Source organism: Hypanus sabinus, chromosome 9, assembly GCF_030144855.1.
Source record: "Hypanus sabinus isolate sHypSab1 chromosome 9, sHypSab1.hap1, whole genome shotgun sequence".
Taxonomy (NCBI): Eukaryota; Metazoa; Chordata; class Chondrichthyes; order Myliobatiformes; family Dasyatidae; genus Hypanus; species Hypanus sabinus.
In genome coordinates, this window is record NC_082714.1 from 26,834,090 (window position 1) to 26,859,201 (window position 25,112).

At 40.5% G+C, this 25,112-nt stretch overlaps 1 protein-coding gene across 3 annotated transcripts in view; it reads right to left on the bottom strand.

Annotated features, from left to right (window-relative positions):
- The window catches only part of myh11b (myosin, heavy chain 11b, smooth muscle), a 139,068-nt gene that overhangs the window by 43,705 nt on the left and 70,251 nt on the right, over positions 1-25,112 (bottom strand). For all 3 annotated transcript variants that reach the window (XM_059979349.1, XM_059979348.1, XM_059979350.1), the window contains 12 exons: positions 20,314-20,377; positions 16,606-16,704; positions 16,375-16,518; positions 12,560-12,655; positions 12,355-12,473; positions 9,921-10,073; positions 8,507-8,680; positions 7,805-7,978; positions 7,095-7,209; positions 3,850-4,040; positions 2,239-2,360; positions 767-836 (listed from right to left, as the gene is read on the bottom strand). In XM_059979349.1, the coding sequence (XP_059835332.1) occupies positions 767-836; positions 2,239-2,360; positions 3,850-4,040; positions 7,095-7,209; positions 7,805-7,978; positions 8,507-8,680; positions 9,921-10,073; positions 12,355-12,473; positions 12,560-12,655; positions 16,375-16,518; positions 16,606-16,704; positions 20,314-20,377 (1,521 nt within the window). The remainder of the gene's footprint in view (positions 1-766; positions 837-2,238; positions 2,361-3,849; positions 4,041-7,094; positions 7,210-7,804; positions 7,979-8,506; positions 8,681-9,920; positions 10,074-12,354; positions 12,474-12,559; positions 12,656-16,374; positions 16,519-16,605; positions 16,705-20,313; positions 20,378-25,112) is intronic.

A 25,112-nucleotide genomic window follows, 5' to 3' on the forward strand; every position in this document is an offset into this window, starting at 1 on the left:
CTTTGTGTTTTTTTTGTCTTTCTGGAAGTGATTCTGTAACTTCTGGGGCCTGTGATTTGCAGTTTGGAGATTGTTTGAGTGTTTCAGTGTTCTGCAGTCTCCAAGGGGATTCCAGGAAGCAGAGGCAGTGTGTGGGAACCCTGTGGTGAGAAGACTATGAGCTAATGTTCGACTCCATTTCGCCAAGCAAAGCTTGTGTTGCTTGCTGATTAAAGTAACGAGGGAGACTGAAATACTGGCTGCCTGCCTTTTTATCATTGGGGGGATCGTGCTGCTGCCAGGGAGGGGAGACTGCCTTTTTATCACTGGGGAGATCACTCTGCAGCGGAGAGGGAGAATGTTGCCCAGGTTTTATATGTTTTGGATGTGGTCTTGGACTGTGGACTTCTTTCAGTCTTATGGTTTTTTTTCTATTCTGTGTTTTTTGCCCAATCTTTTTTTTCATGTGGGGTGGAGGAGGATTTGGGGGTTGATGTGCCTGTTCCATTTTTGTTCATTTTTTGTGTGTGGGGAGGAGGGATTTGGGGGTTGATGATCGTGCTGCCATTCTTTTCTTTCGTGGTTTCATGGGTTTCTGGAGAAGAAGAATTTCAGAGTTTTATACTTCGATAATAAATGAACCTTTGAACTTTTAAACCAGGAAATAGTGCATTTATGAACATATAAAACCCAACCAGCTTCCAGTCTAAAATTGTCTGTAATAGAAGGCAAGTTTCAGCTCAATAACCACAGTTCTGGTCTCTGTTAGAATAGTATGTAGACTTACCATTAGTGCACAAGCCTGTTTTCCATCCATGAATCCTTTTGGAATAGCACCTGGTGTTAGGATTTCATATCTAGTAGAAAGATTATAGATTAATAATCATTAATATTAATTCAATACAAATTTAATGGCAAGGAATGTGAGTGGATTCTGTATTAACATAAGAAGACATTCTTGTACAGGTTCTGTTTCTTATGAATGATTTGATGTTTAAGGGATTAATTAAATAATTTTACTCAATGTTATTCAAAAAGCTTTTTATAGCACATACATTGCAATGTCATAATACATAAGAGCATCTTATGAAGGAAGTTACAGTAAGTTATTTCTTACAATGTTACTTTGTGTCTTTTACAGTGATTCAAAACATTTCCACGCTTTCCTTCTTTGTAATATTTTAAGGGTCTGTGCTACTGCAAATGTATTGGTTCATTTACTGCACTGCTCCTCCGAATCCTTTGAAACATACTCTAAACTAATCATCTTTGATAGGAGTTAATTAAAATTTACTTGTAGGAAATCATTCCTTAATTTTCAGCATGGGATGTTTCAAGGTCTTACAATATTTTGGTAGTCTCTATAGGCTTTACAGAGTACCAAGTTGGATGGGAAAATTAGTCACAAACTGGAAAACAAGTTTTGATGGTTTTGGGAGAGGAGAATAGGACAACATTGTTTTCCTTGGGAGGAGGTTTGTAGGCAAATGACACAGATCTTGCCACTTAAATCATTTTTAATGAATGTAATACGTTTTAATGTTTTAGTTATGTGAAAAATACTTAAATTAATTTTTAGACCTATTTCTAAATTTTAAAGACATTTAGAAATAGGTGAAAATGCATTTGATAGAATAAACTATCAAAATACCTTTGGGTTGGCCTGGAAGGAGTCTTAATCTCCACCTTAGGCCCAATCATCAATCTGCTTCAGCTGTGGCAGCAAAGTCTCCAGCTGAACTGGATTGAGGGGCCATGAATAGTAGCATCAAACAGGCGCAAGAGTAATATTAATAATTGATACACCTTGAGTATTTGGAGTTGGACGCAGAGAAGGTCAAGTCTGTATGTTCAGCAACACAAATAGAGTGCTGGAGAAACTTACAAGGTCAGGAGCATCTATGGAGGGGAATAAACAGATGATATTTCAGGGTGAGACTCTTCAGTAGGCCCTGACCCAAAACGTTAACTGTTTATTTTTCTCCAAAGATGCTGCCTGACTTGCTGAGATCCTCCAGCATTTTGTGTGTGTTGCACAAGATCTCCAACATCTGCAGAATCTCTTGTGTTTATGAAATCTGAATGTTCTTTTTTTTATTAAACAAAATATACTTTATTCAAAAATAAAATTATATACAATAAACCATTCAATGACTCTCAATCCTTTACAACTGTTTCCATTACGGTCTTTACGTTTCCACACATTGAATGTTCATCTCTTTTCAATGCTGGACTAAAAACAGAGAGAATTTTACTTACCTTTGGCGGAATTCTTGGAAGATAATCCTGTTAGGAAATCCTTGACGGCAGATCCGGATGCCTTCCAAAACACCATTACACCGTAACTGTTCAAGCACAAGATGTGCATCAAGCTTGCCAGCCTGTCAGAGCAAGGATTTTGATAGTTAAGCTCAAAATAAGTTGGAACTTTTAAGATTTGTGTGCTAAGAGAATATTTTTATGTGCATTGTTGTATGCATGTTTTAAAGATTTATGTATTTTTAATATATGTTTTGCTTGCATCTTAAAAAAGATAGTAAGAAATTCCATTGTGTTATTTAATGTTTTAACAGTAATCTGAATCTACTTAAAATAACCAGATCAATGTTTGGTTAACATAAATGATTTTCTTAATTGAACAGAAGAACATATGCAAACAGAAGCAGGAGTAAGATCTCAGGGCTGTGCACCATTCAGTTTGATCATGGCTGATCTGCCCGAGGCCTCTTCTCTTCTATGACAGTTCAACACAGTCCTCAATTCCAAGATCCTTCAATGATTTGTCTACCTCCACTTCGAATTAACCCTCTCTCTAATGATCTAGCTTCAAACCTCCAAGATAAAAAAAAAATCCTAGAGACTTGATAATCTGTGTAAGAAGTTATAAGCATGTAATGTTGGTTACTAATACTATTTCGATTTGCTCAATGTGACAGAGCTGGTCTGTCACAAGTTATTTCCTCCTTCCCTGCCCCCAACCCCCAAAATGATCTCTTCCACTGAGCTAGCACAGAGCATGTGCCACCACAAACAGTCATCTTTCTTAACCCACCCCAGCCATCAGACAAGTGCCCACCCTAAAACTGGTACAACAACAAACAACATCAAAGAATGCCTTTGTCCTGGAGTGTTAGCCTACCATATGTACCTGATAAGCATAATGTCAGTATCATCAGACAGAGATAATGAGAATTACGGGGCTACTGGGTGGGGGAGGAAGAAATTACTTGTGGCAGACCCGCTCTGTCTCATTCATTTTGTTGCCATTACATTATAAATCTCACTATCTTTTAACTTGCCCCACATGTTTAATCCACTTCTCTTCATTATGATGATAGAAAGGGTCATCTTCATTAAAAAATATTGATTTTGAAATTTAATTAATAGAACATTTGTTTTAATATCTAACATCCCAGAGGACCATAAGCTTATCGTGCCATGGAGGCTTGTGTGCCTCAATGACCCAGACAGTCAGAGCCTTATGCTTTGGGTCTTGGTAGGATCACTCATGCCAAACAGATCGAAGGCTAGAGACCAGACTAAGAATGGTCCACCAGTCCTCCAGGTTCAGGGGTTCAGCTCAAGACAGGTCAAACAAAACTGTTACAGAAGCAGCAATCAAGAATACTTTCAGTGATGCCCTAAATACCAGAGGTGTAATGGACAATAACTAACTTGAGTATCCAAATGTTCTTTTCTAACTATACAGATTTAGTTACTACTCTTACAAGCCTATAGATCACTGCAAATATTCTATAGTTAAAAGGAAAACCCTAAACTCCTAAAGTCCATTTTGCATCCTCTTGTGTAAGATTTCAGTCAAGTACTCTGTATTGTTATTAAAGTGAAGAGTAAATTATGGTAACTTACCCTCTTTTCATGATTTGGAATGATACAGCGCACAAAATTTGGGTTGGTATTTCGAAGTGTTGTCATAAGTTTGGTCAGTTGCTCTTTATACAACTGACCCACAGTACGGAACATGCCTTTTTTTGTTTTTGAGGCCCCTGGGGCACTTTCACTCATTTTAGCCACTTGGTCCAAACCAACAATACGGTCAACTTAAAAGTGGAAACAAAAGTTATATTCAATAATTGTGCTGTATATGTATAGGTCACTTAAATGCATGTATAATTACCAGTGCTATTGAAGAAAGCTGCAGATCTGAACATAGCATTCTGAGTGGGTCATTCAGTCCCTCAGTTCTGCTCTATCAATCAATGAGACAATGAGTGATCTGCAAGTTATCTTATATACCCATCTATTCTCCTATCCCTTCACATATTTGGTTAAAAAAATCTGAGTTAAAGTCTACAACTGGCCAAGTGTTAAATTGAAGGGGGTTATAAAATTCAGTTTTAGTGTAAAAGTGTTTTCCTGCTTCATTCCTAAGATGCCTTGGTCTACCTTTAGTTTATTTGTAGCCCTGGGTTTTCCAATCAGTAAGAATAATTTCTCTCTATTTACCTCTTTAAATACCTTGAAAGAAAATCACTGCTTATCTTTCTCAACTTTCATAAATTGTCCATAACTCAAGACACACCAGTCCAAATAAATATACAGGTACTTACAAAAGGTAGTAGATTTGGCCCAGTACATCACAGGTAAAACCTTCTCAACCACCTAGCACATCTACATGAAAGACTATCATAGGAAAGAAGCATCCATCATCAAATATTCTCACCACCCAGGCCATGCTCTTTTCTTGCTGCTGTCATCAGGTAGAAGGTACAAATGCCTCAGGGCTCACACCACCAGGTTCAAGAAGAGTTACTACTCCTTAACCATCAGGCTCTTGAACAAAAGAGGATAACTACACTCATCTATTGAGATGTTCCCAACAAAAATGATCTCACTTTAAGGACTCTTTATCCTGTTATTTCATGCTCTCGTTATTTATTGTCATTTATTTATATTTACATTTGCACAGTTTGTTGTCTTCAAAGCTCTGCTTAATCTTTCATTGATCCAGATTACAGTCACTATTCTATAGATTTGCTGAGTATGCCCACAGGAAAAAAACCTCAGGGTTGTATGTGGTGACATGTATGTACCCTGATAAATAAATTTACTTAGAACTTTGAAGATATTTGCTTCAAGAGAAATAGAAACATCCCAAGGTCTGCTACTACACTGAACACCACAATCATGATATAGTATAACTAGGATTCTGTATAAAAATCATGTTTTTTAAACCTCTTTAGATTAATCAAAGCTACTTTTATTAGTCATTGACTCCACAAACAATACATGGATTAGCCTTCTGTAACAGAGGAACGGGTAACTTCTCACTTCAGCCTGCAGTATGCCAATGATGTTGACTGGTGAAACGTGCCCTGCGCTCAACACTCGTCCTTTGATTTCACTCACTTTCTCCAGGTTAAAAAGGTACAGCTATGAGAATTTGCAAGAGCTCCTAGCTACACTTTTCATGCCACAATTAATTTACCTCTTCCCTTTCCATCATCCAGGGACCAAAATTCATTAGGTGAAGCAGCAATTCATCTATGCTTTCTAAATGAGCTTTATGCTGTCCAATATAGTTGATTCCAATTATTTGTTACATACTTTAACTAAATGGCCTCCCTTTTTAAATGATGATGTGATGTTAACAATCCTTCAGTTTACTGATACCACTTAAACGGTCAGGGTTGATTGAAAACAATCACAGGACCTTCTACAGTTTCTACTAATAGCATGCTATACATTTCATCCTGGCCTGGCAATTTATTCACTTCAAATATGCTAAATCCCTCTCCTACTTTGTTTTCAATATGTCAAAGTCATCAGCTGCAACAGTGATCTTGTTCCCCTCTTATAGTGAATATAGCAGCAAGGTTCTATTCTTTATGAACCTCTCCACATCTTCCCATTCCACAAAATGTGTTATCATTTTTGTCCCCAGTAGACCTAAACTATCCACTTGCACTTGGCATGTTTATACTAAATGTATGTTTTCTCTTTAATTTTATATGCCAGTAGGTTTTAATATCATTGGTTTACTAATTCCCTTTTTAAATGCACTGAACAGTTCAGGGACAGCTTCTTCAGCTCTGTCATCAGATTTCTGAATGGACAACGAACCTGTGAACAGCACCTCACTACTTTTTTTGCACTACTTATTTAATTTAACTCTTTTAAAAAAATATACACATATATAAATTTCACAACATATGCCAGTGATATTAAATCTGATTCTGATTCCAATTCCTACACTTTTTAAGGTGTTCTGCCATGTGAAGGTTTCATTATGTATGTATATACACTTCCCTTTTTCCCTGTTTTCTTACCCTCAATGCACCCTTTCTTTAGTTGGGTTCTTGATATGGAAGTCCCACTCTTTCCTTTCTTTACGCTGAGCTCTATGATTCTCAGTTATGTTTGTTCCCTGTTGATTAACCATTGAGTAGCTGTTTTGTTACTTCTGTTAATTCTCAGTCTATTAAAATTGGGCTTGTCGTATGTTTGAACCTACTTCTACTTTATCCTGTTCCATGACTATGTTAAACATAATTGAACCATTTAATCAATGCATAAACAGTTCTCCTTTTGATGCTCTTTTCACTTAGGAAGAGCTTGTCACACCACCCCTCCACTCCATTCCCCCAAGTCTCTCTTGTTGACCTTGCTACATATTGACTAAAGATGAAATGTAGGAATGTTACACCCTTTACACTATCTTCTTTATTCTCTGAACTCCTTATATTCAGCTGCAGTATATAACATTAAGTTTAGCCAGACTCTGTTTTTAAATCTATCGTTTATTTCGGCTTTTCTGCATTCCACCTCCTCTCACTAATGTTCAATCTTCCACTTCCATCTTTGCTTTTCTCCTTTCTGAATTGTTCAGCTTCCACTTCCCTGCCAAACCCTCCACAACCGGAAAAACTTTCTCTCCTTCTCTCTCTAATTTGCACTCTTTCCTAATTTTATTATTACTCTTTACCAAAGTCCTGTGTTTAAAACTTTAGAAGTGCTTTGTAGAACAACTCTCTGTGCAATGCATATTGTCTGCAATAGAGGGCATTGCAATCCCAAGCATTAACATTCTCTAGTTTAATAAACACATGAACACAGGTAAAAAATGTTTAATATATTATTTATCATGTTCTCACCATCTCTCCACAGTTCTCCTACATATTTATCAGATGACTGGTTCAGCAGAGTGGCCACGTTATCATTTAATGGATCCATGTTTTTGGTCAGCCAGTTTCCAGCATTGTAAGGGACCTGAAGGAAAACACCTTTGACATCTTACAATTCATTGATTTGCTTCATTATATCTGCTTGTCTCTCTGGGATGATTTTTGAAATCATCACTTCCTGAAATTGTTGCATAAACAGATCCTCAGAATGGCTACAAAATATTTTATAGAATTGTTTATTATATCTGGAATGAGCACTTCCCAGAACCAGCGCCTCATTCATAGGAAGAGAAAGGCAGCCAACAGCAACTCTACTCAAGTACATAAAACTAAAGATCCTTACTTGAGCAAATCATGATGGTATAGGCCGGAGTCACATGAACTGAAGAAAACTACAGGATGTTCAATACAGATTCTACATTTCAGCATCTAAAAGCTTAACTGGATTTATTGAAACTATTTGCTTTGATGAGCATTATTGTCTTTGACAGTCAAAAGTTACCAAGCTTTTACAATTCACTATGGGCAAGTGTTTCCTACCTACAGTGACTGTGCTAAAATTCATCATCCGCATATTATTCTATAGCATAAGATTTACTTGGTCAAGTTTACAGGGTCAAGTTTTGAAAAGTTGTTGACAATCTCTTTCAAGCTTGAGGTGTTGGATACTTGGTTCCTACCTTGCCAGCATAATGAACAATACAGAAATCTCCTTTGTCCTTCAGTTGTTTGGGTTTGGAAAATTTTGTGTGGTTACCTAGTTCTTGAACCACCTTCTCCACAAATGACTTGTCTGTAGCCTTAGGGAACCAGCATTCTTCATCCAGCAAAGCAAGAATACCTGGGGGCCCAGTCTGAAAACCAAATAATTAAAAAATTAACATAATAACTAAAAAAACACTAAAATCACTGTTAATACTTCCTATGTATCTGTTTATTAACCAGGTGAAGCATAAAAGGCCAAGAATTGTGTTCAATCAATTGGTTTACTGGGCTGGAACACACTTGTCAGAGGTGATCTGACTGAGGGCTGTAAAATTGTCAATGACACAGAATGTTACCTTAAATTAAAGTACGGTAAATTTAAGTAAAGGACATTGATTCATGCCAGCAAAAAGTTACATTAGTACTGATATTAAAATAGACTCCAACAGAGCGATATACATGAATGTACTTCTAGACAAAGTACTGGAGTCAAATGATGCTGGAATCATTTAAGAAATAATGGGCATCTCTATGGATAGATAAATTAAGATGAATGGAAACACCAGATGCATTCATAATTCTCTCATGATCTAAATATTCACAATATTTCCTAATCGAGCAATGTTAGCATATGTACAGTTCTTTAACTGATGTAAGGAGAGCATAATGTTCCTTACCACTCTTTCAATCAGTTCTATGCACGGTTGCAGATCTAGACCAAAGTCAATGAAGTTCCATTCAATACCCTCTCTCTGGTACTCCTCCTGTTCCAGGATGAACATGGTATGGTTGAACAACTGTTGCAGCTTTTCATTGGTGTAGTTGATGCAGAGTTGTTCAAACGAATTGTCCTATAAAAAACAAAGAACACTTCAACGTCATTCTTACTGTTGTATTGGTGCACATTACTTAAAAGGTATTTAACTGGAAATCTTGTAAAAACTCACAATCAGCCTCTGAAATGAAGATATTACTAATACGGAATTGTCAGAGTGTCATTGAAATTTATAGGTTAGGACAGCCCAGCTGGCTCATTGTATCGATGTCATTTTCCAGCTGCTGGTCCAGAGCTTGTAGTTCATCTCTAAGTTACTTCTTAAATTTACTGAGCATTTCGGCTTCCACCCGAGTTTCAAACATTCAGTTACAGACCATCGAACCCTTAGGTTTCTTTTAATCCTTCTCATGATGAGCAGCTCCAAGGCCCCAAATTATAGTTCTTTCATTTACAAAAATGGGGAAAATACACAGGAGTGCAAACAGATTTGGAAGATTTGTCGAAAACAGAATGAATCTGATAACTCAGTTTACCTGTTACTTCAATACTTTCAGTAACCCTGCCAGCCTAAAAAACAGTTACAATTTGGAAAAAAATAGTTCTGTGAGGTTCTCCCAATATCCCACTAAAGCTATGACAGAAACAGCTAAATCATGGAGAAATACCAGCTTCCATTTCAGCCCAATAAGATGTTGTGGTGAATCTGAGGTATCTGCTGATCTTGAAGATCTGGCAGAAAGCGGCCTAATTGTTTTTTGCATTCCAGCTTTATATTTACCTCTAATGATAAAACCTGCTAAGAATATCCATTCTGTTCCTAAACACAACAAAGACGGACTTTGATGCCATGCTTCCTATTCCTATACAGATCAATACCCATTGGGTAAGCCATCTCGTTCACATTCCTGACACCAGATTCCTGAAGCATGCAATCTGTTCTGAGCTCTACCAGAGCAAGAGAGCACCAGGCAGATAAAGGAAAGGGAGCAAAGATGCACCTTGATGACATATGCCATCTCCACTGTTTCTTCTAATCAGAATGACGAACTATGAGGAAGGAGAGCCACTAAGAGAATGAAGTTTATTTACCCAAAAGGTTGTTTAGACAACAGGACTGTACCAAGTCTTTCCATTCAACACTGAGGTGTCTTACATTGACGTTGTATTTTACTGTTCAGGCAACTTTTAGTGAATTGTTGTCAAGGCTTTAATGGAACAGGAATTTTTGTACCTGGTTGATGTCACATTGAAACATGGTTTTGCCTTTGTGGAAGATTGCTGTCATATTTGGAAAACAGGTTCACTATGTTTACCTCAAAGATCTCAAAGCCAGCGATGTCAAGAATTCCAAGGAACGTGGAGCCCTGTCGCTTCGTCCTGTCCAGAGCTTTGTTGATACGACTGAGCAGCCAGCGAAACAAACGTTCATACATGGCCTTGGCCAGAGCTTCCACGGCAAAGTCCGCCTGTGCAAGAAACAATTAAGACGACTTCTCTGTCATAAAATTGTAAATTCAGAAAGCATGATCTGTACAAACAATAAAATAAACTTATTTTAATCTTACTTTATTGGATATTTAAAGTTGTGTCATAATTATAAGCATTATTTTCATTTAATTTTTTAAATTGCCATTGTGTTATGGAATCAAACAATAGCACTACTTCAAACACGAGAAAATCTGCAGATGCTGGAAATCCAAACAACACACACAAAATACTGGAGGAAATTAGTAGGCTAGGTAGCATCTACGGAAATAAGTAAGCAGTCGAAGTTTCAGGTGGAGACTCTTCATGAGGACCCTGCACCATCTCCTGACCTTAGACACCTTTCCATATACAGCTGCCACGTGTCTGGGATATATATTTCATCAGGAGACAGACTTCAATCTGTAGGACTGGACAGCCTTAAAGCTGAACTGTAAAATGGTATACCTTACTTTCTTTGTAAGTTTTGACCTTCCAAACTTGCAAGGGGTGGAAGGTCACTGTGGCGGAAGGGGTGATTGGGTGATTTGATGGAAAATTGTCCACCTTGAGATGTTAGAAGTTTATTTCTGTAGGGAGGGCCTCTCATACTGCTCAGACTACACGTGGTGTCTAGATGGGTCTTGTGAATCACTGGACACCTCTAGAGATCTCCATGAGTTACCAGATCAGACACATGGTGGACAGGGAATGAAAATCATAGACTTTATAAACGTTAACTATGTTCTTTCCTTTAAATTATATTTTATTTATCTAAAGTTCAAACTTTTGAGTTTAAAAGGGTTTCTTTTAACATCTTCTCTTAGCAAGTTGTGGAGCAAGTGACAATCTGCTGGAAGAACTCAACGGGTCAAGGAGAGACTTTGGGGGCGGGAGGAAGAACTGTCAATGTTTCAGGATGAAACTCTGCATCAGGACTGCGACAAGGAAACTCATTAACTAGTTATGGTCCCAGCACTTGGCAGGAAGTTTGCACTTGTAACTTGAAGGCAGATGCTTATATTAAATTAACTATTCTACCAAAGAAACTCGCAGAAAATCATCCTGGTTAATGTTAAAGTGACAGAAGAGCTACTCTCTATAGTTATAAACCATAAACTGTTCGATGTCATTTTGAGTTTTGATATACAGTAAGGTTAAAAAAGCAGTTGCCTGCTCTATTTAGAGATATCGCTGGAGAATTTTTCACATGACTTTATGCCTTCAACTGGCCTAACTATATAAACAGAACATACTTGTCATCCTTCTGGTTTAATAATGAACTAAATCGATCAAAAGAAATGAAACAAAGGCACTCAGGGCCCCATGCTCTACTGAACTGGCCCAAGAAGGCAAGATCTTTTGGTCATGCTCTTCCGCATGGAGTACATGAAGGAAGTTGCTAATGTTAGACCACAGTTGTGGAAGACAGAAAAGTCAAGGATCTAGTTGGCAATTAGCTGTGTTTAGCTCACAGTTGTTGCAGGAGAATGGGCCAAGGGATGTCTCCAAGTGTTCATTGGGGTGGAAGAGTTAAACTGAGGGATGCATTTGTTTGCTGAAGAATGTCTGTAGCTGAGGTATGTGATGCAATCGGGCTGTGATTGGGCGATATGACTGGGTGGGTATGTTTTCAATGGTCAGGATTACAATCATGAACTTGGGGTAGCAGATGAGCATTGCAAACTTGGGAGGGGTGGAAGGTCACTATGGTGGACAGGTGATTGGGTGATTTGAAGGAAACCCAGTAAGGTGTCCACCTTGAGAGGTTAGAAGTTTACTTCAGCAGGGAGGGGCTCTCATACTGCACAGACCACACATGATGTCGAGATGTGCCTTGTGAATCACTGGACATCACTAGAGATCTCCATGAATTACTGAGTAGAGAGGAGGACAGGGAATTAAAATCATGGACTTTATAAGCTTTAACTATACTATATAATTACATCTTGTTCCTCATTTCAAAAAATAGACCTCATCACCTTCATCTCAGTGGAGCCCTGGAAAAGAGGCCAACCTTCTTCAGGGTGAAGTGATTAACAGCAGTGTTCAAGAGTTTAATCTTTACTATCTGGAGATCCCTGAAAAGTTCCGACCTATTGGCAACCCTTCATATTACATTTGTTCTCTCCTTATGGTCGCTTCCTGACTGACTGCATTTCCAGCATTTTCTGTTTTAATGCAAAGCAGAATTCTCGAGGCATGGTTATTAAGGTAAGGCAGCATCATCAGATGGCAATGAAATATGGGAATTGTCACAAAGAAGGACCGTAAAAACCTAACCTGCTCCTTGGTCTGGGCTTTCTGAACGAAATCACGTCCGACTTTAATCCGAGGACTCAGGATTGCCCTGGTGAAGTCAGTCACGTTCATACCCAACAAGTGGGACACCTTCTGTGCAACTGTGGAAAGAGAGATCACAGAAATGTTTACCATCCCGATGGTTCAACTTCCACTGCATGGGTCAAAAGGATTGGTAAAGATGTACCTGTATTGTCAGGCATTGATGCTTGGTCAGTGTTCCGCTCCTTTTTGAACAAAATGTTACCAAGCTGCAAGACAGCCGAAACAATCTTGAATATAGCTGGAAACAGGAGAAGATGGATATCAGCACCAGCAGGGTTGTAACTCACTATGTTGCAAACAACCCACTTATTTCCCATCACTTTGTTTGAATTTGAACAGTCTGCTGACAAATCATGTACGAGAGCAAACTAAAAACCCAAGAGGACTTCCAGCAGATTTTAAACAAATCTGTTGAAAGGGGGAGTGGGTGGGGGGGGGGGGAGGGTTGGGCTCATCACCAAACTACCAACAAAGTAGAAAAATCTACCACTGAGAATGATGTAATTCATAGAGCTCTCTTCTGTCCTACTGCAAATAAGATCTGTATTCATTGTTACAGAAGGCTGTGGAGGCCAAGTCATTGAGTATATTTGAAGCAGAGATTGACAGGTTCTTGACTGGCAGGACGTTAAAGGTTACAGGGAGAAAGCAGGGGAGTGGGGTTGAGAGGGTTAATAAATCAGCCATGATAGAATGGAGGAGCAGACTCAGTGGGTGAATGGTCTAATTCTGCTCACATGTATTATGGCCTCTGGGTCTTATGGTCTAATTTCTAACCAGCTTCTCTGGGAGAATCACCAGACATGAGGAGCGAATGAGATAAGCAGATTTCCTCACTGATCATTTTTCTTTACATAGTTTTGCTTTAAATGTTCTTAGAATTAATGATCATTTAAACTATTTTATGGCCTTGATACATTGTGAAAACATGATATTTCAGGGAGGAAAGGTCATTGACAAGATTGGCAATGCTCAGAACCATATTTGTGTCTGTTGCTGATCTCTTGTTTTGTGCTTTGTTTTTAATTGTGAGATCTACTGTGTTGATTTCTGGGAGGCCAGAGTGAACTCTTACACCCAGCCACATTTAGAATTTATTAATCAACTGTACAGAAATAATATATCATCTTTCAGTTTCGGTTGGAGTGCTTGCAGGGGGTCATATCTCCAAACCTTGAGAGCTTGAAGTTGTGCCTGAAACTAATTATTTGTTTACTGACAGTCTCAAGGGTTAGAAGCTTTTAATTATTAAAATTACATCTGCTTGTTCTGCAGCAGCTGAGCTTCTGCTGGAGATTGCATCCTCAAAGAGATAATACTGAGTTTTGCTTTTCAGATTGCCTTATTCAAATATAAACCTTCTTATAGCTTTAAATCTCTGTGTGTTTGCTCTTCCTTTGGCATTGTTTCCAATTGCCGAGCCAAGATAATGAACGCACATCTAACAATAGGTTGATAAACTTTGCTGCTTATTCTGTATATCAAACATTCTGGCTTGATGCATGTGTAAATACTTCTTGTGCTTGTACCAGAGTCCGACAGCCCATTTTTAGCAAATATACTGTATGATCAAGCTGTCCTGGCATAGCCTTCTGTGATGGCAACTGGATTTTTTAGTATATTAACACTCAAGAAAGGTCCTCTTTGGAAGAATGCTGTATTATATAAAAAAAGACATAATTTTTGACAATTGTAAAGGGGGAGGAATCAGCAGTAACTCCTGTTTAAGTGGGCTTATATTGGTGATTGTGTACAACATGTATTTGGGAACTAGTTCAATACTAGCTGAATGGAATGTGAAGTAAGAAAAATGAAAATATAAAATTATATTTGTTCAGAGCTCAGGGTTGTAGATGGCTCCACTGACCCAAGTTTAGAGTTTTGGTGCAATAAGCCATACACAGGCTCCTCAAAGGCTACGGGGTACTGGAGTGAAAATCATAAAACATGACAATGAGGTCTTCAGCCCATTACGTCTGTGCTGAAAATCAAGCACTAATTTACACTAAGCCCATTTTATTCTTCCCACTTTCCCCTCAGTTTCCACCCCTCATCCACATCTAAGGGCAATTTACAGAGGACAGTTGATCTACTGATCAGTATAACTGGGCATGGGGGTGGGGAGAGCAACTGAGACATCCAGTAGAAACCCACATGGTCACAGGGAGGATGCATAACCTCTTCCCTGATCCCACCTGCCCCTTTACCCAACCCTCTCAGCACTATTCCTTTCCACACTCCCCCTTTCTCAGCTTCTCTCGCTTGCTTCATCAGAGTGTCTTTGAATGGGGTGTGGGCAGAGAGGGAAAGGAACAGGGATGGTAGGAGGAGTGTGTGAATGAAGTGTGTGTCTGCACTGGAGTGGGTGCAAGTCAGCCTTGAGAAAAGGATTGAGGAGAGGGTGATGAGGGTATGGTGTCTGAAGGGGGGGGGGCAACTGAGAGGAAAATGACGTGAGAGGGTGGGTCCGAGAATGGGGTAAAGAAAGGGGGATGCAGTTAAGAAGGGCTGGTGTTGGAAGCAGCGGTGTGTGGACGGGGGCATGTGTGAAGGGGCTGTGCATGATTGGGGGCCCATGCGTGATCTGGAGGTGTGCACGTGAAGGGTCTGTGTCTGAAGAAGGAGGTCCTAAGGGGAGAAACAGTGACTGAGTTAAGGTGAGGGAGGGGCATGTGAACAGAATGAGTGAAGGGGAAGGAGATGAGAGAAAGGCAATGAGAAGTGGGATCTAAGTGGAAAAGGTGCATGAAGGAAGAAAGAATAAGAGAAGGTGGAGGGAGCTGAGAATGAAGTACGTGAAAGAGAGGCTGTCAAGTAGAGATGAGTGAAAAGGAGTGAGTCAGGATGGATGCATTTTAATGAATATGGTAAGTACATTTCAAGGATTTACCTATACGTGGGTTATAAGCCTGAGAACCCTATTGCTCCTTGACAGGGGTACTAAATAGCAGCAGAGTAAACTTTGAGTCTGTGGGGGAGGGGGAGGGGATGAACTGAGAAGCTGGAAAGTGATAGGTGGAAAAAATAATTGGCTGAAGAAGGAGGAATCTGTCAGGAGAGGAGAACGGATTTTGGGAGAAAAGGAAGGAGGAGTGGTACCAGAGGGAGGTGATAGGCAGGTGAGGAGAAGAGAAGGAGTAAGAAGGAAGCCAGAATGAGGAATGGGGAAAGGAAGAAAGGGGAGAGGGGAGAAATTACAGGAAGTTAATGAAACAATGTTCATGCTGTCAATCATCCACAACATAGTCTGACATGGATTTATGAACAGTCATGGCGAAAGATGTGTTTGACTATGCTTTGTCAGCAACCTCACCACTAAACCCAGTGGCCTGGCCTGACGAGGGCCAAGATGCACTTTGAATCCAGTCTCAGCTTTATGCCGGAGAGGCCTGGAGTGTAACTGATGGCTCCATTCATGCACATGATATTTTCTTTCAGTTTAATCTTTTTAATTATTGTTAGAATTGTAAATATTATTCAAAAATATTATTCTATTTCTTTTAACTATTTAAAACTATTTGAATATCTGTCAAAACCCACAAGGTTGATAAGCAGCAGAACCACAGTAATAGATCAGCGAGGCCTACTCATCACTTGAAGCCTACTTCACCCTATGAATGCCTGCCATGTGTCAAGGGTTCAACTTGCCTGGCTCTCCACTTCAGGGGAAAGCAAGTCAGGTTGAGCAGGTGCAAGGACAAACTACCAGAGGAAGTCAACAAGTCAAGCAGCATCTCTGGAGGTGTAGGGACCTGGTCCTGATGCAGGATCTCAACATGAAACATCAACCATCACTTTGCCTCCAGAGATGCTGCCTGACCTGCCCAGTTCCTCACTCCAGGTTTAAGTCTCTGCAGTCTCCAAATTAATTTCCAATATTTCAAATTTTTGAAGTCTACATGTTAACCATCAGGAATGGTTGAATTCAGAAAACCTGAAAATTCAAATGAGTCTTACATGTTTGTTCTTCATTTGAAAATCCCATAATTGTCATGGCTTCGCAGGTTTCCTCAAACATGTCTTTATCATCCTGTCCAGGAATGGGAACGTGACCATGAGACAAGAACCTGTAGTTGCTGAATGATTCCAACAGTAGATCGTCTGGCAATTGGAGACAAGGTAGTTAGTAATATACCTGCCCCTAGGAGCATTAAATGCAGTCTGAAGCAAGCCCAGTAGTTTACTCACCTCTCATCTTTGTTCCAGCACCAGTGAGAAGGTAGTAGAAAATGTGGAAAGCCCTTTCTTCCACGGCCTGCCGAATAGCACGTGATTTCTCAAGCAAATCTGTTTATTTTAATTAAGTCAAAAATTGTCTTTTTTTGTTCTCAATATATAGTCCCTTTCTTACAATTAATTCCTGGATAAAATGTAGATTCAACCATTTAAAAAGCAAAATACTTTTTGTTAGAGTGAAAAAGTAATTCCAATTGAAGTTAGAGATGGAATTGGATGCACATCAGCTCTGGCAGGTTTTGCAGGCCATTACTTCCTAATGTCATGAATGTCTGTAATGTTTCACTCCCAGATGAGCTCAATGCCTTTTATGTTCACTTTGAAAGGGAGGATAAAACTACAACTATGAGAATCTCTGCAGCATCTGGTGACCCCGTGATCTCTGTTTCAGATGTCGATGTCAGAATATCTTGCAAGAGGGTGAATCTTGGCAAGGCGTCAGGCCCTGTTGGTGTAGCTGATAGACTCTGAACACCTGTGCAAACCAACTGGCAGGAGTGTTCCAGGACATCTTCAATCTCTCATTGCTGTAGTCGGAGGTTCCCACCTGCTTCAAAAGGACGACAATCATACAATGCCCAAGGAGAGCAGGGTGTGCTGCCACAACGATTATCACCCAGTGGCATACAGATCTACTGTGATGAAGTGCTTCAAGAGGTTGGTCATAGCTAGAATCAATTCCTGCCTAAGCAAGGATCTAGACCTGCTGCAATTTGCCTATCACCACCATTAGGCCGACAGTAGATGCAATCTTACTGGCTCACCACTTGGCCTTGGATCTCCCGGACAATAGGCTGCTGTTTATTGATTACAGTTCAGCATTCAACGCAATCACACTCTCAGATCTAATTAAAATGCTCCAAAACCTGGGCCTCTGCACCTCCCTCTGCAATTGGATACTTGACTTCCTCATTGGGAGACCTCAGTCTGTGTGGATTGAGAGTAACATCTCCTCCTCACTGACAATCAATACAGGCGTATCTCAAAGATGTATACCTAGCCCACTGCTTTACTCTCTCTATATTCATGACTGTGTGGCTAGGCACAGCTCAAACATCATCTATTAATTTGCCGATGACACAATTATTGTTGGCAGAATTTCAGATGGTGAGGAGGCGTACAGGAGCATGATTGATCAGCTGGTTTGTTGCAGCAACAATCTTGTACTCAGAGTCAGTAAGACCAAGGAACCGATTGTGGAGTTCAATCATATGTTGCTTTTGTTTAGAGGAGGGACAGTGGTCCACTGGCTAGGAGAGCTTGAGCGTTTTTGTTAGTGTACCAAATTTTTTCAAACTCCTAATGAAGTATAGTCACTGTCTTGCCAATTTTATAGTTGCGACAATACATTGGGACCAGATTAGATCCTCAGAGATCTTCATACCCAGGAACTTGAAACTGCTCATTCTCTCCACTTCTAATCCCTCTATGAGGATTGGTATGAGTTCTTTCATCTTACCCTTCCTGAAGTCCACCCTCAGCGCTTTCGAATTACTGACATTGAGTGCAAGGTTGTTGCTGTGACACCATTCCACTAGTTGGTATAACTAGTGTTAATGCTTTAGATTGATGGCCTTCCTTGAGAAAAGAGGAGTTTCCACATGTTCGGACTAAATTCCAGCTCAGCCAGACTTTGCAGCCAATGTCCTAACTTACACCCAGTTCTACTCATCATCATGACCTTGCTTGACTCTTTTTCAAGTCTAACCCATGGTGCATTCTCGAACCTTCTAGTTCTGAAATTTTGTGCATCCCTCACCACTGAATGTTGCCAGCCATGAATTCCAATCCTTATACCCATTCTCTGCACTCGCTTTGCCTTCTCCCTCTCTCCGTAGAAGTTATATTTTTCTATACTCCTTTGAATTATTGACTCCAAAGTACACTTTATACTTCTACCACGCAATTAAAAAATTTTACATGTATATATTAAAATGCATTTCTAAACATGAGCTATTGATTTTTAATATTATGATATTGAGAAATCTTTAAACTGGAGAACTAAGTCTGATTTTAAACTTCACAGAGAGTGAAAGAAAATCCTTGGCTAAATGACAAAAATGAAACTGTCTTCATGTTTCCAGATATTGTCAAGGGATGCTGTAATTGACATCCTCCCACTCCTTAGAGTAATAAATTGGAACATAACTAGTTCTGTATTTAAAATGCAGAAATATGTATATGTGTCTTGTTACTTTATCACCTGTGTGGTTTAAAACTATTTGTAGCCTCCACATTTCCTACGTTATACCCAGGATTAAAATATGTAAATTGGAACTTGATGTGAAATAAAACTACAGAAATTGGAGGTGCAAAGGGACTTGGGAGCCTTTGTGCCTAAAGGTTAACTTGTAGGTTGAGTCAGTGGTAAGGAAGGCAAAAGCAATATTAGCATTCACTTTGAGAGGACTTGAATATAAAAGCAAGAACATAATGGTGAGACATTATAAGGCCTTGGTCTGATCGTGCTTGGAGTACTGTGGGCAGTTTTGAGCGCCATGGTACATTGCGGTTAGCGCGGTACTATTGAAGCTCGAGACATCAGGGTTCAATTCTGATGTCGTCTGCAAGGAGTTTGTATGTTCCTCTCCATCACACGTGCGGGTTTCCTCCACAGTCCAAAGTCCAGTTGGTAGGTTAATGGGTCATTGTAAATTGTCGTGCAATTAGGCGGGGGTTAAATAGGTGGGTTGCTGGGTGGTGTGGCTTGTGGGGCTGGAGGGACTTGTTCTGCGCTGTATCTCAAAATATGATAAAATAAAATAAATAAAGTTATCTAAGAAAAGATCTTTTGTCTTTGGAGAGGGTCCAAAGGAGTTTCACAAGAGCAATCCCAGGAATGAAAGGGGCAAGAGAGTTGAACTCCTCCTGGAACCCCTTTCACTCACCCCACACCCTTATTCCACCGCAAGTTAAAACTCAGGCAGTGGTTTGACTGTCAGACTTGGTCTTGCTCATGCACAAGTAAAGAGCAAGAACTCCATTGTGGGTCTGTTACACTGAGTAGCTAGTTAATTTTACATGACGACTGCTCAGACACGACACTGCATCATGTTCCCACAGTTAGGCACTTTTTCCCTGTGGTCTGTTTTTCACATTTTCATAAAGCCATTTCCTGGATGAAAAATATTTAAAATGATTATCAAAAGTTGAACAGAAGCCAGGAGCCTTATAACTGCTTTATATAGAGTGGCTGAGACATGTTTCTCATACATAAAAGCTTTTTTTAAAATAGCTCATAACTATATTTGAAGACTGATATGTTTTTGTCTTTCTCCATGATTCAAATTAAAATCTAGATGATCATATCATTATTTTGCTCTGAAAGACATATTTCATTTTGACAGTTGTACAAATAAAGACGCATGTAAAGCTAGATTTTGTATTTGGTAGTGGGCAATCATAAGGTATCAGCTCAGAGTTCCCACTCGGCATGGTCTATGAATGGGGCTGAATTTGAGCAGAGGTGATGAGTCAAGCCTTGTAAAGTATATTTAAAATAAATGCATACTCTGCGAAATTGGCTCTGCAAAGCTTCACTGTGAGTTCACCTAAGAAAACTGAGCATAACCAATGAACTAGATTACCACACTTCTGTATTTGTTAGTTGGCACTATAAGTAGGATGGAGTTACTTTAAAAGAAACACGGAAAAGGATACAGGTTTCGATGTTTGCTCCGACAATATAACCAGTGACATCAAAATTGATGCGAATAAATTTTCCCTGTTGCAAGGAAACAAAAATTTTAGGTCCTGTGTAGATCCACCCTTCATTAAGTGATTAAGTAAAATTAAAATGGACCTTATATCCAGCTATGTTTGCGCGTTTGGATTACGTGAGGTAGATTAAGTAGACTCTTTAACAAGTAATTGGAATTTACTTAAAGAAGGCTGTAATGAAATAGGGATGACATATACTGACCTCAAAGCTGCGCAGAGTGCATTATCCTTCACTGGGAGCCAAACCACACAAACAAGCTTTGCTGACCAGAATTTTATGTTTAGTTTAATAACTTAAATGGTAATCTAGAAATACATTTATCATAGCCTTCGCTCCTCAACTTCATTTGGATAAAGGTTTCAGGCCAGCATTTTCAGAAGTATAACTTAGTTATAAGCACACATTATGTTGCATACTCCATTTTAGTTCCAATTGATAGTTAATTAATTAGATACGATCTCTTTTTCAGTTGCTGTTATTGTCTGCACAGGGCAAAATAAAAGAAATAGGGATAAATAAAGTCCAGAGCACAACAGAATACACTAGATGAAGCCCTCCTGGGACAGGCAGAATACAGTGAACCATCCCCTCCTGGGACAGGGCAAAATATAGTGAATCATCCCCTCCTCAAACAGGGCAGAATATAGTGAAACATCCCCTCCTGGGACAGGACAGAATATAGTGAATCATCCCCTCCTGGGACAGGCAGAATATAGTGAAGAATCCCCTCCTGGGACAGGGCAGAATTTAGTGAACCATCCCCTCCTGGGACAGGACAGAATATAGTGAATCATCCCCTCCTGGGACAGGCAGAATATAGTGAAGAATCCCCTCCTCAAACAGGGCAGAATATAGTGAAGAATCCCCTCCTGGGACAGGGCAGAACATAGTGGACCATCCCCTCCTTGGACAGGACAGAGTATAGTGAAACATCCTCTCCTTGGACAGGGCAGAATATAGTGAAACATCCTCTCCTGGGACAGGGCAGAATTTAGTGAACCATCCCCTCCTTGGACAGGACAGAGTATAGCGAACCATCCCCTCCTGGGACAGGACAGAGTATAGTGAAACATCCTCTCCTGGGACAGGACAGAGTATAGCGAACCATCCCCTCCTTGGATAGGACAGAGTATAGCGAACCATCCCCTCCTTGGATAGGACAGAGTATAGTGAAACATCCTCTCCTGGGACAGGACAGAGTATGGCGAACCATCCCCTCCTTGGATAGGACAGAGTATAGCGAACCATCCCCTCCTGGGACAGGACAGAGTATAGTGAAACATCCTCTCCTGGGACAGGACAGAGTATAGCGAACCATCCCCTCCTTGGATAGGACAGAGTATAGCGAACCATCCCCTCCTGGGACAGGACAGAGTATAGCGAACCATCCCCTCCTTGGATAGGACAGAGTATAGCGAACCATCCCCTCCTGGGACAGGACAGAGTATAGCGAACCATCCCCTCCTTGGATAGGACAGAGTATAGCGAACCATCCCCTCCTTGGATAGGACAGAGTATAGTGAAACATCCTCTCCTTGGACAGGACAGAACATAGTGGACCATCCCCTCCTTGGACAGGACAGAGTATAGTGAAACATCCTCTCCTTGGATAGGACAGAGTATAGCGAACCATCCCCTCCTGGGACAGGACAGAGTATGGTGAACCATCCCCTCCTGGGACAGGGCAGAGTATAGCGAACCATCCCCTCCTGGGACAGGGCAGAATATAGTGAAACATCCCCTCCTGGGACAGGACAGAGTATAGTGAACCATCCTCTCCTGGGACAGGGCAGAATATAGTGAAACATCCTCTCCTGGGACAGGACAGAGTATAGTGAACCATCCCCTCCTGGGACAGGACAGAGTATAGTGAACCATCCCCTCCTGGGACAGGGCAGAGTATAGTGAACCATCCCCTCCTGGGACAGGACAGAATATAGTGAACCATCCATCCCCTCCTGGGACAGGGCAGAATATAGTGAACCATCCCCTCCTGGGACAGGACAGAATATAGTGAAACATCCTCTCCTGGGACAGGACAGAGTATAGTGAACCATCCCCTCCTGGGACAGGACAGAGTATGGTGAACCATCCCCTCCTGGGACAGGACAGAATTTAGTGAACCATCCATTCTTGGGACAGGGCAGCATACAGTGGACTATCCCCTCCTGGGACAGGGCAGACTACACCATCCACACTCAGGATATGACAAGATACATTCAATTTCAGGCTGCGAAGTTAGAGGTTAGTGCATGTAGGGATGCGGTTTGGGGAGTAGGGGTGCTGATGTGATAATTGATGTGTGTTGTCTGTGTGTGTAAGAGGAAGAGGGGTAGAAACAGAGATATTTATGGACCTATAGGTGCATGTAGTAGTGTGCACAAATGGATGTTCGTCTCTGCCACAGATAGACCAGGATAAAATTCACAAGACAAAGAGGTGGGAATGTGGGAGGTGTTGTGCTCCTTCTGTTGATTTCACTGGGCTTCTTCCTGTGTGTCCTTGAAGAGGAGGTTCTCAGTGCTTTCCCAAATGCTCCTTTTCCGTTTATAGCTGCCTTGGGCTGGGGAGCTCCCACACATTGACAAGAATACTTCATGATTTCCAACAAGGGTCTGGAACATTCTGTTCTGTTTTACTTTTGCCATAACAGAGCTTGAAGGGCTTGCCTAATTTGTGGGTGTGGTGTTGGGCACGTGAATGATGAGGCCTGTCTGATGGAGCCAGCCAAGTAGCTAGAGCCTTCGTGCTGAAGTACTGGCTTGAGGAGGATGCTGCCCTATGATCACTCACCTTGCAAGTACATTGGTAGATTTTTCAGAAACTATATGGGTGGTATCTCTCCAAAGCTCTGAGGTGCCTATGTAGGTAATCCTCATCTTTGAAATGTAGAGGCAATAATCACTGCTGCCTGGCAGACTATAAAGTATGAACTAGCCTTATGACTTTGATCCATCACTGTTCTTTTCATCAGATGACCAAAGGTTGTGACCGTGTGCTGGAGCTGAGTATGAATTTTCTCACTGGCATCTGCCTTCAATGTGAGGTGGTCCCCTGGAGTCAGAAAGAGGTCTTGCTGTGGATATTTTTGTCAAAAGCCCCAATAGTTGAGCAGGGGCAGGTCAATAGAAGACCTTTGCTTGAGGACATTCAGTATAAGATTGATTCGGTCACATGCCTCACTGAAGGAGTCGACTAGGACTTGGAAGTCAGCCTTTGAACGTACACACTTACGCAGGTGTCATTTGCACATTACAGCTCAGTGAAGGCTGGAACAAGTACAGGTTTGACCGGGCTGGGTCTTGGTCCAGTGGCAGAGCTCGAAGTTGGCCATTTGTGAACATGTCTGTATAAATGTATAGGTCCATAAATATTTCTCTCTTACACACACACACACACACACACCAATGATCACAAACATAAGAAAATCTGCAGATGCTGGAAATCCAAGCAACACACACAAAATGCTGGAGAAACTCAACAGGTCAGGCAGCATCTATGGAAAGGAGTAAATAGTCAGTGTTCTGGTCTCGGCCCAAAACATCAACTGTTTATTCCTTTCCATAGATGCTGTCTGACCTGCTGAGTTCTTCCAGCATTTTGTATGTTAACATCAATTATCACCCCAGATCAACTCCCTCCTCCCCAAATCCTCTTCACCGCATGTACTAACATCTAACTTTGCAGCCTCTACGTCCAACAAAGACAGGGGCGGCAGGGGCTTCTGGCCACCATCACCCTGTCAGTTCCCTCCAAGTCCCTTCATCACTGATGAAATCCTGGAACCTCCTGCCCAACCACTCTGTCCAGGCTCCACTCTTGCTCAGTTCATTGGTTAATTACCTCATTTTACAGTTGTCATTGTTCTTCAGTCTCATCAGGTGACAAAATGATGATTTGTGCTGCCAGCATTGCTGCTCTCGGGCCTGCCACAGTGATAGTGCTCCACCAGTCAGAGCACTGCAGAGTCCAGTACAACTCCGTAGAGTTGAGCACAGACTAAATGCAGACACTGCTAGCGTTGTTACATCATCTATTCTGCCTGTCTTTTTAAATTATGTCTCCATGTCTTCTTAGGCAGATGTAAATTAACACCTAATGACATTCAAAACAAAAGGCAAGGGAGTTCTTCTGTTTCATGGCTATCATTTATCTCTCATCCAATACAGATTCTCTGGTTATTGCTTCTCTTCTGTTTCTTGGGGCTAGTAATGTATTGGCTGACATTTTAATTTGTTCAATAAATGACAGTACTTCACAGCTACTTCATTTGCTGTTGAACACAGAGCACTCTGGACCACTTAAAAGATGCAAGAGATGAGTCGGCAGAATGGTTGGTTAACTTGCCACTCTTTCAATATTACTAATATGTAGCCAAATCATTCCTGGGTGACTGGTGCATTGCTTTTCATGGAAAACCAGGATTGCACCCTCCGGTATAACATTATATTGAACTAAAAGAAGTGCCCTGTGATTGTAATTTCTGGATATTTCCTTGATCAGTTTCAAAGGTTGAATGACATTTTCATGTAACATATGCACATAATAGACTTAGATGTTGATCATCTCTGAAACGATGTGTTATTCCATTTGTAAATTTACTGATAAAGGATTATTATTGTATTATTCTCCTGTATGATTAATCTGTACACAACAATTTAACATTGAATGTGTAATGGAATTGACTGACAGGACAGCTTATAAATTAATACATCACAAACTGTTTGTTTCACTTGTG